The following is a 16,345-nucleotide window of genomic DNA, read 5'->3' as shown; positions in this document are numbered from 1 at the left end:
CAAGGCGTCAAAACCAGCTAAATCCACCTCTGCTTTTTTTGCAAAAACCTCTAAATCCACCTATTGGGACAAGACATTGTAATTAGTTAAAAAATCACTAAAGATCCAATTAGAAATTATTTTACCGAACATAAAACACATTACACAAACCATCTAAGATTTAAAACACATAGATCTGCCAAGCAAGTGGCGGATCATTCCGCTGTGGTAACCCCTGATAAACCAGGGACTAAGCAGAACGAAAATGAATGAATGAAATCTGTTAAGTAAGTGCATTAATCAATAACAATAAAATTGACTTTTATTAAATCTTAACAATCTGTTGTCATTTCTGATATTTGGGATTTGGATTTAATGTAAGTAACTAAGCTAGTTAGATTCTAATAATGTAGTGTAAAAACATTGTGAAACATCAGTATCTGTGCATTGACCATAAATAAAAAAGTAATATAATTTATTGAAGTAATACAAATAATGTGTAGTTTTATACATTATATTTATCTTTTAAAACATAGCTATATTAGCTAATAAAACACAAGGTAAGGCCTACTGTGCAAAAAAGGCGATGTCTCTTAGACACTTTTAGAAGCTGTCATTTATTCATTCTCACCATACTCAATGTCTTTCATCTATTGTTTATCTTCATAGCAATCATGTGGGATAAAAGGACAGCATCTTAACTTAGTTTTTCGTGAAATGGAGTTGCTGTTTAATGTATAGTAAATCGGATTCATTCAAAGTCTTTCGTGAAATGGAGTTGCCGGTCAATGTATAGTAAATCAGATTCATTCAATGTTGCAACACTGAAAATGAATGCATGCTACAGTTTCGACTGCACATTGTGTTTTCTTTTTTTTATAATGCACAGAGTTTTGAAGTAAGGGAGGTTTTCATTTGCCATTCACTGACAGTCGGACAGACTCATCCAGTTCATCGAACTTCATCTTGTCTCCTCATAAAAGCCGGCATATCAGCGCGCTGCTACACTGAAAACATATGATTCGATTCGTGCCTTCTGATTGGTATTTGGGACATGGCAAGTGGGATTTAGAGGCTTTTGCCAACAAACTGTTATTTCTGAATGCGCTGATGCTGCAATTTAGATTATTTGAAGCAAAAATATTTGTTGAACATGTACTACGTGCCTAAAGCATTCACTCAATGTCATTAGCTCATTTTTGACGGAAGTGGCGTTTAGCGGCATTTGCATCTGAGCTCTTCATTTCATTTACATTCATGTAACTCTCATTAGTTTAAAGTCCTGCTTCATTTAAATATTTTCAAATTATCTGTGCTGTATTGTAATGCACATTTAGACAGACAGTGGAAGGTTTGACAAAATAAAACAATGCAAATAAAATTTAATGCCATTAAAAATAAATAAATGAGTAAATTCTTCCACCAAACAATATATCCTCAGAGACGGTTTTGGATGCAACAACAAAGTGGTTGCCAAGCAACACAGACACAGCACCCTACCAAAGTCCCTTTAAGGCAAGTCATTTCACTCGGCGGTCATCTTTGAAACACCTCTCAGGCAGTATGTTCAAAGACCATAGAATATGTAAGACATGTCACTCGTATCTTTTTAAATGGGGAAAAGTGTAACGGTCAATATGGTGAATAAAGCTCCGCCTACTAGTACAGGAGCCAATCATTGATCGTATATAGTGAATAAAGCCTGCCTTTTAGTACAGGAGCCAATCATTGATCGCTATAGACTGACGATAACGTGGGGGAAGGGCTCAGACCAGACGTGAGTTTCTGCAGATTTTGTGTGATTTGGATGTTTAGAAATTGAACTAAAGGGACAGTTGGTGTTTATTTTTATTGCTGATTCCTAATATGAAATTCAACCGTAAGCTTTGCAGGCAATTTTAGAGAATTTGATATTTCCCCATTCAGACAGAATGCCCAAGCATACTGCCCGAGAGAAGTTTCAGAGATGGCCGCTGAGGCTCTTATCCTGGAATGCTGTGTTCTTTTCCGCCATGCAAAGCATTTATGGTTGGGGCATCTGTCCACAGTATATTTTTCCAAAATGATTCAGGCTTGTCCAGATGAGCCTTTGCATACCTCAAACGACTCTTCTTGTTGGCAGAACATAGAAAAGGCTCCTTCTGTATAGCCTTTCATGGAGCTGTTCTTTGTGAAGAGTGCGCTGAGTTGTGGAACAATGTACAACGACATTATTAGCAGGAAGATGTTCCTGGAGATTTTTGGAGGTGGTCTGTGGTTTGTCTGTGACAATTCTAACCATTCTTCACTTTTGCCTTTCAGATATTTTTCTTGGTCTAGCACATCTTTCCTTCACAAGAACTGTTCCTGTGGCCTTCCATTTTCTTACTATATTTCTGACTGTGGAGATAGAGACTTTAAACCTTTGTGATAGCTTTTTGCGTCCTTCTCCTACTTCATTTTGGTGAATTATCCTAGTTTTTAGATCATTAGGAAATTCTTTTGGGGTTGCCATGTTGCTACTTTCAGGTTCACATTAAGGAGAAGCACAACTTGCAATCAGTTATCTTAAATATCCTTTTTCGTGATTGGTTGCACCTGTGTTAGGATTGTTAAGGTTCACTGAGTCACTTAAATCAATTTTGTGAATGTAATCAAGCATTAAGTGACTGCAGGTTTTAAAATCCACACAAAAGAGAAGGTGCCTAAACTTTTGCACAGCCTATTTTTCAATTTCAATTTAACTTCACACCTCTCAATACTGCTACACTGCACATTTATGTCTGAAACACATGACATTATCTCGCTTACTCTAAAAACCGAATGGAATTTCACTGTGATCTTCTCTTATAAAGAAAGAGCACATAATTATGCAGCCACAGAGGGGTGCCCAAGTTTTTGCATAAAACTACATACAAAATCAATGCAAACGCACAAATAAAGGCAAATATTCAGTGGGTAGTACAAATGATTTAGATTGCACAACGAGTTTGTTGCAAATGCACAGAAATGCCATGCAATTAAAAAAAAATTAAATACAAGCCAATGTTTCCTCTAGGATTTTTTCCAGCTGTGGTGGCAGGCCTTTTACACAGATCTACCAACTACATATGGCGTTATTCAGTGCTTAATTTGTGAACAGATTGGGGTAACAGATTGGGGTAAGGGATCCGGCATAATACCCGATGATGGAGAGGTGTCGCGTGGGGGGTGTTGGTGTGGTGGATGGCGAGCGGGTGTCGCGGACGAAAATGAGCGGGGCGGGAGTGTCGTTGACGACAGTGAAGAGGGTTGGGGAGTCGCGGAAGAAAGCGTAAGTGAACAGCGGATGGGGGAGAAGGGCAGTTGAGGAAAGGTATTGGTAAAATGAGGTGCCGGATCAGATTTCAGAGGTGCCGGATCCGGTGTTTTCCGGCACATATTAAGCCCTGGCGTTATTTCAATGACAATTGGCGTAAGCGCAGTATTACGAGTCGAGATCGAATTTATGTAATACAAGCATTCGAATCTCTTTGCTTGTGCACCGATTTCCTCTGTTCGTGCACAAAACTTCTTGCACGCCCTCAAATATCCGTTGCTCAAATGCAGATTTTCTGCACTGCTGAAGTGCGATTTAGTGCGTTTATGTAACAAGTATGTCTCCAACATTTATTAGATTTTCTAGGAATGTTTATAAATGTCTCCAATAGACCTACAGAGTGGCATTAATGCGTAAAGTGAAATGGCTTTAAACTCCATCAAGATAAAGTCTTTGTATGTACAGCTATAGAGCTTTTATCTATAAAGTATAATTATGGAAACTGTGTTCGTCTTAACTGAAAGCTACGTCGTGTTTGCTGACCTCACACATCGTGCAGCCCTGTCAGTCAGTCAGTCAGCTTGTCACCTTACAGGGTTAAACAAATAGAGCACAGCACTACTACGATTACAGAAAAGTTCACGCTGTTATAAGTAATTTACCTTATAATACGTTTTGGTGCAATTATATCCCGTTTTTTAAAAAATCAACAACTGAATGTTTTGAATGAGAAGCTGTAATGTAGCCGTAGCGGGATGAATCTTGGTGTTGCACCCCGCCATAGAAGAATGAATGTAGCGGAAACCATGCAGGCAGAAAATTCATCCAAGGTGGAAAACATCCACTGAGTAATCTAGAGCAAGTGAAAATGCTTTGTGTGAACCCAGCATAAAATCTGACTGAGGCCTTGTATTTGAACTCATCCTTCTGTGTGTTTGTGTGTCCTGTAGGCAATGCGTTTGTAGTGAGTCTGGCATTCGCCGACCTGCTGGTGGTTTGCTATCCATACCCTCTGGTCCTCCACGCCATGCTGCACGCGGGCTGGCTCCCAGGAGAGATGGAGTGCAAGGTCAGTGGCTTCCTGATGGGAGCGAGCGTCATCGGCTCCATCTTCAACATCACCGCCATCGCCATCAACCGCTACTGCTTCATCTGTCAGGCCAACACCTACGAGAAGATCTACGGCCGTGCTGGGACGCTAGTGCTCCTGACGCTAGTATGGGTCCTGACCGCTATCGCTATTCTTCCAAACCTGTCGCTGGGGTCTCTGACGTATGACCCGCGCGTTTATTCCTGCACCTTCAGTCAGACGACAAGCGCAGGATACACCATCGCTGTGGTGACTGTGCATTTTTTGCTTCCTATCGCCGTGGTTACGTTCTGCTATCTGAGGATTTGGGTGTTGGTTCTTCGCGTGAGGAGGCGGGTCACAACTGACGTCAGGCCACGCCTCCGTCCCAGTGAGTTGCGCCATTTCTTGACCATGTTTGTTGTTTTTGTGCTGTTCGCTGTGTGTTGGGCACCGCTCAATCTGATTGGCCTTGCTGTAGCGGTGGACCCGCCCCGCGTCGGGCCCTTGGTCCCTGATTGGTTGTTCGTAATGAGTTATTTCATGGCATACTTTAACTCTTGCCTGAATGCTGTAGTGTACGGACTGCTCAATCAGAACTTCCGCAGAGAATATCGCAGGATTCTTCTGTCGCTTTGTAAGCCACGCCTCTTCCTGCAGGAGACATCAAAGGGCGGGACTGAGCGCAGCAACAAGCAGTCACCTGGCAACAATAACAACGACGATCAGCCCAAAGCAAACACAATATAATCAACCCACAATGCAGTTAAAGGATCGGCTCACTTCCATAATAAAAATCCAGTCATAATTTAGGTCTGTTCATTCAGTCGTAAAGAAATTACGTTTTGTTTTGTTTTCTGAGGAATCTATTGGAGGATTTTTCTCTATGTATTGGACTTATATGGTGCTCAATGGGTTGAACTTTTGCAGTTTCAATGCAGCTCAAGCTTTTGTGGTTAAAATGATGTTTAGTTTTATCTTTGCCTATCATTTTAATAATAATAATAATAATAATTCCTTAAAGTTTTATAGCGCTTTTCTATACACTCAAAGCGCTTTACACATTTTTGGGGGGAATCTCCTCATCCACCACCAGTGTGCAACATCCACCTGGATGATGCGACCGCAGCCATATTACCCCAGACCGCACACCACACACCAGCTGATTGGGAGATGAAAGGAGAGTGATGAAGTCAGTTATGATATGGGATGGTTAGTATGCCATGATGTAAAGAGGCCACTGGGCAAATTTGACCAGGATGCCGGGGTTAAGCCCCTATTTTCTTTCGGGATTTTTAACGACCACTGAGAGTCAGAACCTCGGTTTAACGTCTCATCCAAAAGATGACCTCTCATTTTTCTATATATGACACTTAATACAAGATTGTGTAGCACCTTTTGAAGCTTCATTGAAATTGCCAATTGGTACCACTACATGGAGAAAAATCCTTGAATTTTTTTTAATCAAAAATCTTAATTTTCTTTTTGATCGAACTTTGTTAACTTAGGCAATGAAAATAAGGGTGAAAGTAGTTTGTTGCCTATAGCTTGACACTTGACAGGTCCTCCCCAGCAAGCACAGAATGTCAACATGACACCAGATTGACATTGTACCTCAACATCATGGGATGTCACATTTTGGGTGGAAATGAAAATCGTGTTGACGTCAAAATATGATGTCAGTGTCAAACGTCGGACAGGCCTTGAATTTTGGTCACTTTCCATCGCAACCTAAAAACAACCAAATATCAACACCTAATGATGTTACAGCTTGACGTTGTGTGGACGTTACCACTTTCACGGCTATCAGTCATAGGATTTTGGTTGCCATACCTGACGAATAAATGTCAGTATTTGACATCAATATGACGTTGGTTTAAGATGTTGGCTCGATTTTGGTCATTTTCCAACACAACCTAAAAATACCCAAATATCAACATCCGATGATGTTACAGCTTGACGTTGTGTAAACGTTACCACTTTGACAGCTATCAGACATTGGATTTTGGTTGTCAAACCTGACGAATAAATGTCAGCATTTGACATCAATATGATGGTGGTTTAAGATGTTTGCTAGACGTTGGATTGTGGTCACATTCCAACGCAACCTAAAATCAACCAAATATCAACATCATTTGACATCGCTGTTGGACATCAAAATAATTTTGTTCTTGGATGATGGCTAGACATTGAATTTTGGTCACCTGACATCATGACCTAAATCTAACCTAATATTAATGTCTTATGATGTTGTGTGCCTGCTGGCTCTGCACTAGTAACGTGACTGAAAACTATGAATGCGCTCATCTAATGAATGAAAAGAGCATTATTGTTGAGACTAAAATTTAGATAAAATGATAAAAACTCACCAACCTTCTGTTAAAACATTTTATTTAAAAATCCATTGCATTGCGCTGCTCATATATTAAATGAGCGGATCAGAGCATGCACAGTCAGTCAAATTACTGGCACAACAGACCAGCCATGTTTATGTTAAGCCATTTTGTTGACATTGCTAACACTGTGACCCTAAGAAAAAAAGAAATGGACATCTTGAATGACAAGTGGGTTAATAATCAGAAAACTGTTATTCTGGAAGTGAACAAATCCTTTAACTGTTGACAGAAATCAAACAGAGAATGCTGCAAAATGCATCCACAAATGTTTTATGTCTCACTTTAGATACCACACTCTGCAAAAAAAGAAAAAAAGAATTACCTCATTGGTTTAGAAATTACTATAATCCTCAGTATTAGAGAAGTTAATTACATCTCACACGTGTTACAATCACATTCAATTAATGCATGCTAATGATTGAGAACAGTGCAATAAGTCATTACCAGACAAAAGGTGCAAGCTGGAGAAAGAGAAGGACCGCAGAACTTAGTTATATAGTTGGAGGCTGTATTTATTTTCTCTCTCAGCCATCCATAAATACTCATCTCTCACAAGAAGGCAGCACCCTGAGGACTCATGCAGTTTCACAAGTGCTTCCCTAATGATATAACAACATTACAGAAACGCTCCCTAAACGCTCACACATTTGTGACCGCTCAGCACCTTGACATACGTTTTCCCTGCGCTCCAATAGAGTTAGCACTTTTGGCACTGTAAGTACACTAGAGCCTCCCCCTTGTGCTATGCAACCAATTAATTTGAAACTCAACAGAGAAAGTGTAAAACTAGGGCTCCCTTAGGTTTGCAGCAAAAAAAAAGAAAAAGTTATCCAAACGTTCCCCCCAAAACACTGGAGCAACGCTCTTGTAAAACTCCCCTATTGCTATGCAAACTCAACATGAGCAACTCCCACAGCTGCAACCATGTGAACACTGTGGAAACCTTCCTGCAACGTTCCCACAACGTTCCTTCACTAAATATGCCAAATGCTGCAAGAAGTTTTTCTTTTATTCTCTATAGGTTTAAAAAAATGATACGCTTTTTATGTTTGTGCATCATGTTTGCACATACAGCATACATAAATAACTGTACACACAGATGAGCAAAGTAATGTTCCAGTTTAGCATTGGATAAAGCAAGTGAATTCAAATGTTCCTGAGAAATTAATAAAACATTATGTAAATTTATTTTGCATATATATATATATATATATATATATATATATATATATATATATATTATAAAAACATCTGACATTTGCTTTTACTTTCTTAAAGGGGACCTATTATGCACAAATCACATTTACATACCTGTCAACCCTGCTGTTTTTCCTGGGATTCTCTCGTATTTTACAGTTCTCGCTATCCCGCTATCATCTCATAAAGGTATTTTCCCGTTGTCTCCCGTATTTTCAATCTTACTATGAAGGTGGCAATAAACATGAAAGAGCTCCTTATACGCAACCCATACCGCCGAACCACCAGGGGGCGCCCCTTGCTATTGTGAGTCTGTTCTGTGCTTTGGTTTTATGTAGGCAATATACTTTGAAATAAATATAAAAATGGCGAGATTCCCTTTTCATTGCAAGTGCCATCGCCCTGTCGTTCGTAATCTAACAAAAAATCGATTCATTCGTTGCTCTTTAATCAGAATGTGTAAGATATACAGTGAAGAAAAGATTATTGAGATTTGATAACTTGATTTTATTTCTTTATAACTAAATAGCTATTCATTTTAATAAGCTAAACTGTTTGCTAATAAAACATATTACTGAGCGTTTGACTGTTTATTTACAATGAAACAGCTCTAGATGAACATATTTGGTAGGGGGGGGGTGTTATGGTGGGCATATCCCTTATTTTCACATCACAATGTTGACAGGTATGCATTTATAAAGTGGTATAAACACAGTTGTGTGGCAACAGTCTATGAATATAGGCAGCCTTTAATGGTAATATTAATTATATTTGTTATAATCACACTTCATAAAAAGAGTCTGTAAAAACACTTTGATTGACATTCTCCCTTTGTACGTGTCATCAGAGGGGGAAAGCCACACCCATAAGTGACGATCTCTCTCTCATTAGCATAAACAGCCCTGAGTGAGAAGCAGCCGTCGTCATTAGAGTTTTGAATCTGCTGCTATGTTGACACATAGGCGTTTATAGCTCCACCCCCTTTTGAAAAGAGAGTGTGGAACACAAGCTTATTTGAATTTAAAGTGACAGTCACAAAAACGGCACAATTTCGATTAAAGCCTAAAAGGAGCAGTCATACAAAATTATTTGTGGGGTATTTTGAGCTGAAACTTCACATACACACTCTTGGAACCTCAGAGACTTATTTCACAACTTGTAAAAATGGCATTATAGGTCCCCCTTGAAAGTCCCATTATAAATAATAATAATGATACTAATATTGATACAAAATCCTCATTAATAGACTTTAAAATGCCAGCATGCCACTTTTATCATTTTGTCAAACTTTAAAGTGCCAGTTCTTTGTCTTAGTAAAAAACAGTAATCCCGAAGGACCTAATGCTTCATCAAATACCAGATATAAAAATAGTTTTCTTATATCATCAATACATATTTATATAATGATTTTTAGACAAGTCAAAACTGCATTAATCTTCTCTTAAGCTATATTTATAATCAGATTTTTGCATTTGAGGAAAATTTCCTATTAATTATGTTTTTACGCAGTGAAGGGTGAGGGGTTTTAATCTATTACAGTACACAAAGATACACCTGATATTTTTAAAGATTCACTCACATTTCACGTAATAAAAAGCCTAATGCAGATTTTAGTACTTTTAATTTTGCTCTTACAGTAGTAGTTTGTTTGTTGGTGATGAGATGTTGTCGCATGATGGGTTACTTAAAAAACTGATTTATTTAAATGCAGGATTTATTTACAATTTTTCCAAAATGTATAGTAAATTACAAATGATTTAACATACTTTTTTTTAACTGAAATAATATTTTGTATTATCACTCCAAAAATGTAATATTTGTATTATTATTACTCCAAGAATAGTATTTTTTATTATAAAAATGTATTATTTATATTACCGATTAGCTACTGTTTCACACAAAATGAAGTTCCGAATTCTATTGCATTAAATTTCAGTCGGCGGGAGTTTTGTTTAGCAAACTTCTGTCTAACTTCTTAGCTTTTGTTTTTAGAGTACTGAATAGATAAGCATTACTAAAGCCTTACTAATTTGTTGCAATGTATTCCCGACATTCTTGCAAAGAAATTGTTTAATATATTTGTATTTTTTAATTGTAATTCGCCACAATCAGCATTCCCCACAGACATCTTTAAGTCATATTTTCAGGATCCTGGAAATGCTTTTCCTAAAATACGTATAAAATAAGATTCCACTACAGATAATAATCATTGTAAATCAATAGACTTTAAACTGTGTGTACATTGTTTGTGTGTATATGAACTCTTTAAGCCTCAAAAGTTAGAAACTAAAATTTGCCGAAGAAAAAAAGAAAACAAATGTGAATTCACAAAGCATTCAAGTGCAAAAACCCTCACTATAAACACCTGCAATTTACTTTAACTCCAAATCTAGCACTTAAAAGCAACTGACGTGATGAGGAAATGCATTGCGGAAATTCCATTCTGCAATTAAAGAGCATTAATGTTGTGGTTGTGTTTGCACCATTGCCTAATTAGCATAGTTACTTTCGTATCCCAGGTGCTAGAAAATACGCAATTAAACTATCAGCTATCAGCACAATTCATCCTTAGTGATTTCCCCACTGAGTCATAGATATGGGTTTACCCTATTCACAGTAATCTGTGGATCTTCCCGTTCAGGGTCAAATTTAAGCCTCAAATATTAAGTACTTCAAAATTATGAATACATGAAGCACTAAAGTTTTAGTGATTTATTCTGAAGGCCTATAAACATTCACAAAAGGAGCTTCGGTTCTGATTGCGCTTAGTAATAATGCTTTATTAAAGACATCAATGCACTTATAAAGTCTTAAGTATAGTATAATCATTCAATATTATAAGAAGTTACATTTAATAGCATTTTATAATCTGTTGAACCATGGTACACTTTGGAGGTCTGTAATGAAATTTTAAGCTATATTTAAAGGGGCTATATGTACAAATTTTAACGTGTTAATTGCTTTTTTTTTGGCAACACAAGAACAGTATCAAGCAAAAGTTATAAATACAAGAGCTTTTCTGACTTCCGAGGTTGTCTATTAAAGCCTGTAGATAGATTCTTATGCCAATGCTTATAATGAGCAGGACAGTGCTGAAGGCGCAATACTGTAATGTCAAAGTGACATACAAAGTAATGGATCAATTCAAATTATACTCTCGCATAGCCAGATCTATAAAGATCTATAGTCTCAAATACACTTTATGATCAAATTATCATAACAGTGGTGTCATTTTTAGTTGAGGCCTGGGAATTGCTGTTTTCTCAGCTCTCAACGATTTTGTTTTTGTTGTCTTTTTTGATGTGCCTTTTAGTTGAGAGCAAAACGTGTGGTGCATATTTACAAATTCAGTTAATGTTCGCTTGCATGCTAAAGTGCATTTTTCAACGCAATTTTACGGCAATTCGTAACTTTTTGATTTAGTGGCTAATTCGTATGAATTCGTACGATCAAATTCGCACATTTTCATACGATTCGCTCATCCCCCAATGACGGTTGGGTTTAGGGGTGGGGATAGGTGCCATGCCTCCTTTTTAAAATCGTACAATTTAATAAGACTGAACTCGTACGAATTCGTACAAATTAGCCACTAAACTGACAAAACGTAAAATATTTACGTTTTCTCGTGAGATCAGGCTGGCAATTCATAACTTTTTGATATAGTGGCTAATTTATTTGAATATGTATGATCCAATTTGTACTATTAAGTATGATTTGCTCATCACCCAATGACGGTTGGGTTTTGGGGGTGGGGTTGAGTGCCACACCACCTTTTTAAAATCGTATATTTTCATACAACTGAACTTGTACGAATTAGCCACTACACTGACAAAACGTAAAATACTTGTAAATATTTTCTCGTGAGATCAGGCTGGTATTTTCAGTATATTGCTGCAAATGTGTTTATTTATTTATTTATTTTTTGAAAACAACTTTGCTGTGAGTAAATTAAATATGTTTCAGTTCAAAAAGAAATATATTTCTCTCGCTTTTCGGTCTTTCGCCCACACTGAGATGTCTTTAGACAACAAAAACATGTCTTTTTGAAAAGTTTCTCCTAAGTGGATACATTTGAAAACTTGATTTTTAATTTTTTTTGGTCGCAGTGTCCTCTATAAAAATGTAGGCTTTCAAAAACAATGAGACATTTTTAGGGGCCGTTCACACAGAATGCATATTTGCATCTATAAAATGCTACATGCAGCGCTCAGGGGTTTTTTTTTTGTAATTTAGTTTTTTGTTTTGAAAGTGGGAATATACAATTTTTACAATCAGATAGAAAAATACTTTTAACAGATATTACCCCATATAATTCCCCATCCCCCCACCCCATTATACGCACATCAGGAAACACAGAATAACTATAGTTTAGACCAAGCTGTTAGATACTTTACATTAAGTTGACATCCGTAGCATCAGATGAGGGTTAAGTGTCCAAGATTTTTTTGACGTTGCATATATAGATTTTCCATGTCGTAAGAATGTCCACTTTGGCATGGTTGATCCGTGCTGATGACAGTTCCAGATACAGTATTTCCAATCAGCGCTCAGGGTTTTATAAAAATAAGCTCCTCCTCCTGATTTGTCAAATGAAACAGCATCATACCAACTTTCTACTGTAAACAGATGCTCGCAACCAATGTTGAGGAGAGTTACTTTTAAAAGTAATGCATTACAATATTTAGTTACTCCCCAAAAAAGTAACTAGTTGCAGTTACTTTTGAGTTACTTTTTCACACCTGCCTGAGGCTTGATCTCTTTCAGATCTTGCAGGGTATTTTTCTTATTTAAATAGAGGAGTTCTGAATTTATCGGCACACTGTATAACCTACACCTTCATTTAACTTTAAAAAAACTAATTAAAAATATATATTTTTAAAACATTTGAGGGCAGGGCAGCTCATTCTCTCATTGCAAATGGGATTCAATGTGATTACACATTTTAATTCAGCAGTTTATTTATTTTAAACGAATTAATCTAAAAAGTAACTAGTGTTACATTTGTAAAAAACTAATTAAAATATTATTACTTAATTTTTTTAAGTAATTCGTTACTTTACTCATTACTTAGAAAAGTAATAATATTACGTAACTCGCGTTACTTGCGTTACCCCCAACACTGCTCACAACACATGTCCTGCCTCTGAGTTCTTCTGATTGGTTAACTGCTTTGGAACTCACATCGATGAGTGCCTCTGCATGTAAACATTATAATTCTTTTAACTCGTCCTAACCACATAAATATGCAGCCCTCATGTGCAAGGCAATACAAATGATGTGAGAAGCAAACTTAACAGTCATGCATGTCCATCAAGCACATGTTTGCATAGAAAAACATTGGAAAAGTAGCACATTGGAATGGAAAAACGCATTCTGTGTGAATGGCCATGAAGTCATGTGACCAATTCAGCTTGAATGCATTGTTAAAGATAAATGTTTTTCAGAAGACATATTTACTTTATTCTTTGTTCTAGTCTATTCTCAATCACTTTTACAACTTTATAGCCTAGTGCAGGGATGTCAAACTCAATTCCTGGAGGGCCGCGGCTCTGCACAGTTTAGTTCTAACCCTAATTAAACACAGCTGATCAAACTAATTAAGTCTTTCAGTCTTGTTTGAAACCTACAGGTAAGTGTGTTGAAGCAGGGCTGGAAATAAACTGTGCAGGGCTGCGGCCCTCCAGGAATTGAGTTTGACATCCCTGGCCTAGTGTGTTAATCGCAGTAACAACTCCACCTCACTGCCATACCATTTATAAAACGGCGGTTTCCTCGACACTGCTGCAATGTTTAAAAGAGCTGGAAAGTAAATAAAGGCAGTTGGAAATGACGCAGCTCAAAGTATCATAGCTTTTTCTGGAGTTTCAGTGAGGATGACCAACTTTTTGCGAAATTATTAAAAACGACAGTGTGCATGTGTTGTTTTTTTTTATTAAATTAAAAAAATGAAGTTCAAATTTATCAGTGTAGACATAGCCTACATTCAAAAAAAAATTAATTAGATTCACCACATTTTTTAAGGTAAGTGCTTGCTAACAATGTACTGTATATGGGCTAAATTTAAGCAAACAAATTAAATTTAGTAATGTTCAACTTCATTTGTTTGTTTAAATTCAGTCCATATAAATAGTTTACAACCACTTACCTTAAAAAAAAATGTAAATCCAAGGAATAATTATTTTTAATCTAATTCTAGTCTTTTGTACGTTATATTTACACAACTGAGAGCAATAAGTTAGTGCTGCAGTTCTCTTAATCGCCACTGGTGGCGCCACTAACGAACGTTTGTGAATTCTACACATAGCCCCTTTAAATATATACATTTTTAAATTATGTGTCCCAATTTATGTTAGTGAAACCCAAACACCACATGGTCCGGGGGTGCTCAGGGTGTTTAAAAAAAAAAGTTTACCTAACTGCATTTCAGCTCCTTAGTAACAGTAATCTATTTTAGGTGCGAGTTCACATCAGACCATGCTAACTGCGAGTTTGCGTATTAAAAACACAATAGGCCACAGTCGCCTCTGAGGGCGACTCAAAAGCACAAATGCAGATGTGAGAAAGAGAGTGGCATATTCGTTCTGTTTACAGTTCCAGTGTTATCTTAGTAATGGAGTTTGTCGCAGGACAGTTAACGACTCCATGTGTCTCTATGCATTTAAAACACGTCACACCATCAATCACAAATATCTTAGTATTCCAGCGGAGTGCCCGAGCGCTCGTGTATCGTACTGTTTATATGGGTATTCCTCGTTTTGATTCCTTGTTTTGAGTATTTTATATCGGTTTCTCTCACGGGTGAGATGAGAGTAGACTAATCTTAGTAACTTCCATGAGTATCCTGTCCTTCTGACCGTGGCAGGATCTTGTGCTCATTTCTTAGTACCTTTGATGAATAATCTCTGTATTTATGACAAATGCTTGTTTAGTAATCTCTTTGTCTTGGTAAATCTGATGAGTGCTGGCTTTCTTTGTATCTGCAGTTAGTATTCTCGTCTCTGAATTTTTGATGAGTACTCCTACTTTAAAAATGACAGAAGAGCTTTTATCCAGCACCTGTAAAGTGATATTCCCTTTGATGGAATAATTATGTTGTGCTTCGCTCAGAACAGAGAAATATAATATTATTATTGTATGTATTTGTTATTTTTATTCGTTCTTTTTTAATAGTTTTTTTTTTTAGTTGTTGTTATTGCTACCTTCTGTACTTTGATACCATTATCCAGTTTGTGAGTGTCAATTTTGATCTTTGGATCTACAGTAAACACTGTAAATGTACTGTATTAGGCGAGAGTTTTGTTTTACTTTTTAAAACATGGTACAAAGACTGAGTCTTTTGTTTCAACAACAAGTATTAAACTCAGTCTTAACTGAGTTTACTTAAATGGTTTATGCAAAATGGTATCTTTATTCATTTATTTATCATTTTATTTGATTGTGTATCCCCAGAAACAACACTGTGCAGACTGTGTTACCTCAATTTAGGAAACTAAATTAAAGGGACAGTCCTCCAAAAAAAAAAAAAAGGTAATAATTTGCTTTTTCGCATGTTTCATCTAAGATTTAGGTGACTTTTTCTTCAGTAGAAAGTCTAAAAATATAGCTATTAGTGAAATTGTGGTCCTGGATGATTTATTAGACGTATTTCGGCTATTATAATATACATATACAGTTGAAGTCAGAATTTTTAAACACCCCGAATTATTAGCCTCCCTGTTTATTTTTTCCCTGAATTTCTGTTTAACGGAGAAAATATTTTTTTTTAACTTATTTCTAAACATAATAGTTTTATTGACTCATTTCTAATAACTGATTTATTTAATCTTTGCCATGATGACAGTAAATAATATACTAGTTATTTTTCAAGACACTACTATACGGCTTAAAGTGACATCTAAAGGCTTAACTAGGTTAATTAGGTTAACTAGGCAGGTTAGGGTAAATAGGCAAGTTATTTTATTAGATTCATCCATCATCCCAATCGATCTAACATTATAAATTCTTTCCAAATAGAGATCATCTGGTGAAATTGTATTCATATAGCAATATACAGTTGAAGTCAGAATTATTATCCCCCTTTGATTTTTTTTTTCTTTTTTAATATCTCCCAAATTATGTTTAACAGAGCAAGGAAATTTTCACAGTATGTCTGATAATATTTTTTCTTCTTGAGAAAGTCTTATTTGTTTTATTTTGGCTAGAATAAAAGCAGTTTTAATTTAAAAAAAAAAAAAACATTTTAAGTTTAAAATTATTAGCCCCTTTAAGCTATATTATCAGCAGTCTACAGAACAAACCATCCTCATACAATAACTAGCCTAATTAGCCTAATCAGCTTAGTTAACCTAATTAACCTAGTTAAGCCTTTAAATGTCACTTTAAGCTGTATAGAAGTGTCTTGAAAAATCTCTAGCCAAATATTATTTA

At 36.4% G+C, this 16,345-nt stretch overlaps 1 protein-coding gene across 1 annotated transcript in view; it reads left to right on the top strand.

The window, feature by feature from the left end:
* The window catches only part of mtnr1ba (melatonin receptor type 1Ba), a 32,714-nt gene extending 27,639 nt beyond the window's left edge, over nucleotides 1-5,075 (top strand). The window contains exon 2 of the mRNA XM_056473770.1: nucleotides 4,207-5,075. Within this exon, the coding sequence (XP_056329745.1) occupies nucleotides 4,207-5,075 (869 nt within the window). The remainder of the gene's footprint in view (nucleotides 1-4,206) is intronic.
* The last annotated feature ends 11,270 nt before the right edge of the window (nucleotides 5,076-16,345 follow it).

Source organism: Danio aesculapii, chromosome 15 (genome assembly GCF_903798145.1).
Source record: "Danio aesculapii chromosome 15, fDanAes4.1, whole genome shotgun sequence".
Taxonomy (NCBI): domain Eukaryota; kingdom Metazoa; phylum Chordata; class Actinopteri; order Cypriniformes; family Danionidae; genus Danio; species Danio aesculapii.
The sequence above is the reverse complement of the archived record's forward strand: the minus strand, read 5'-3'. Positions and strand labels throughout refer to the sequence as shown.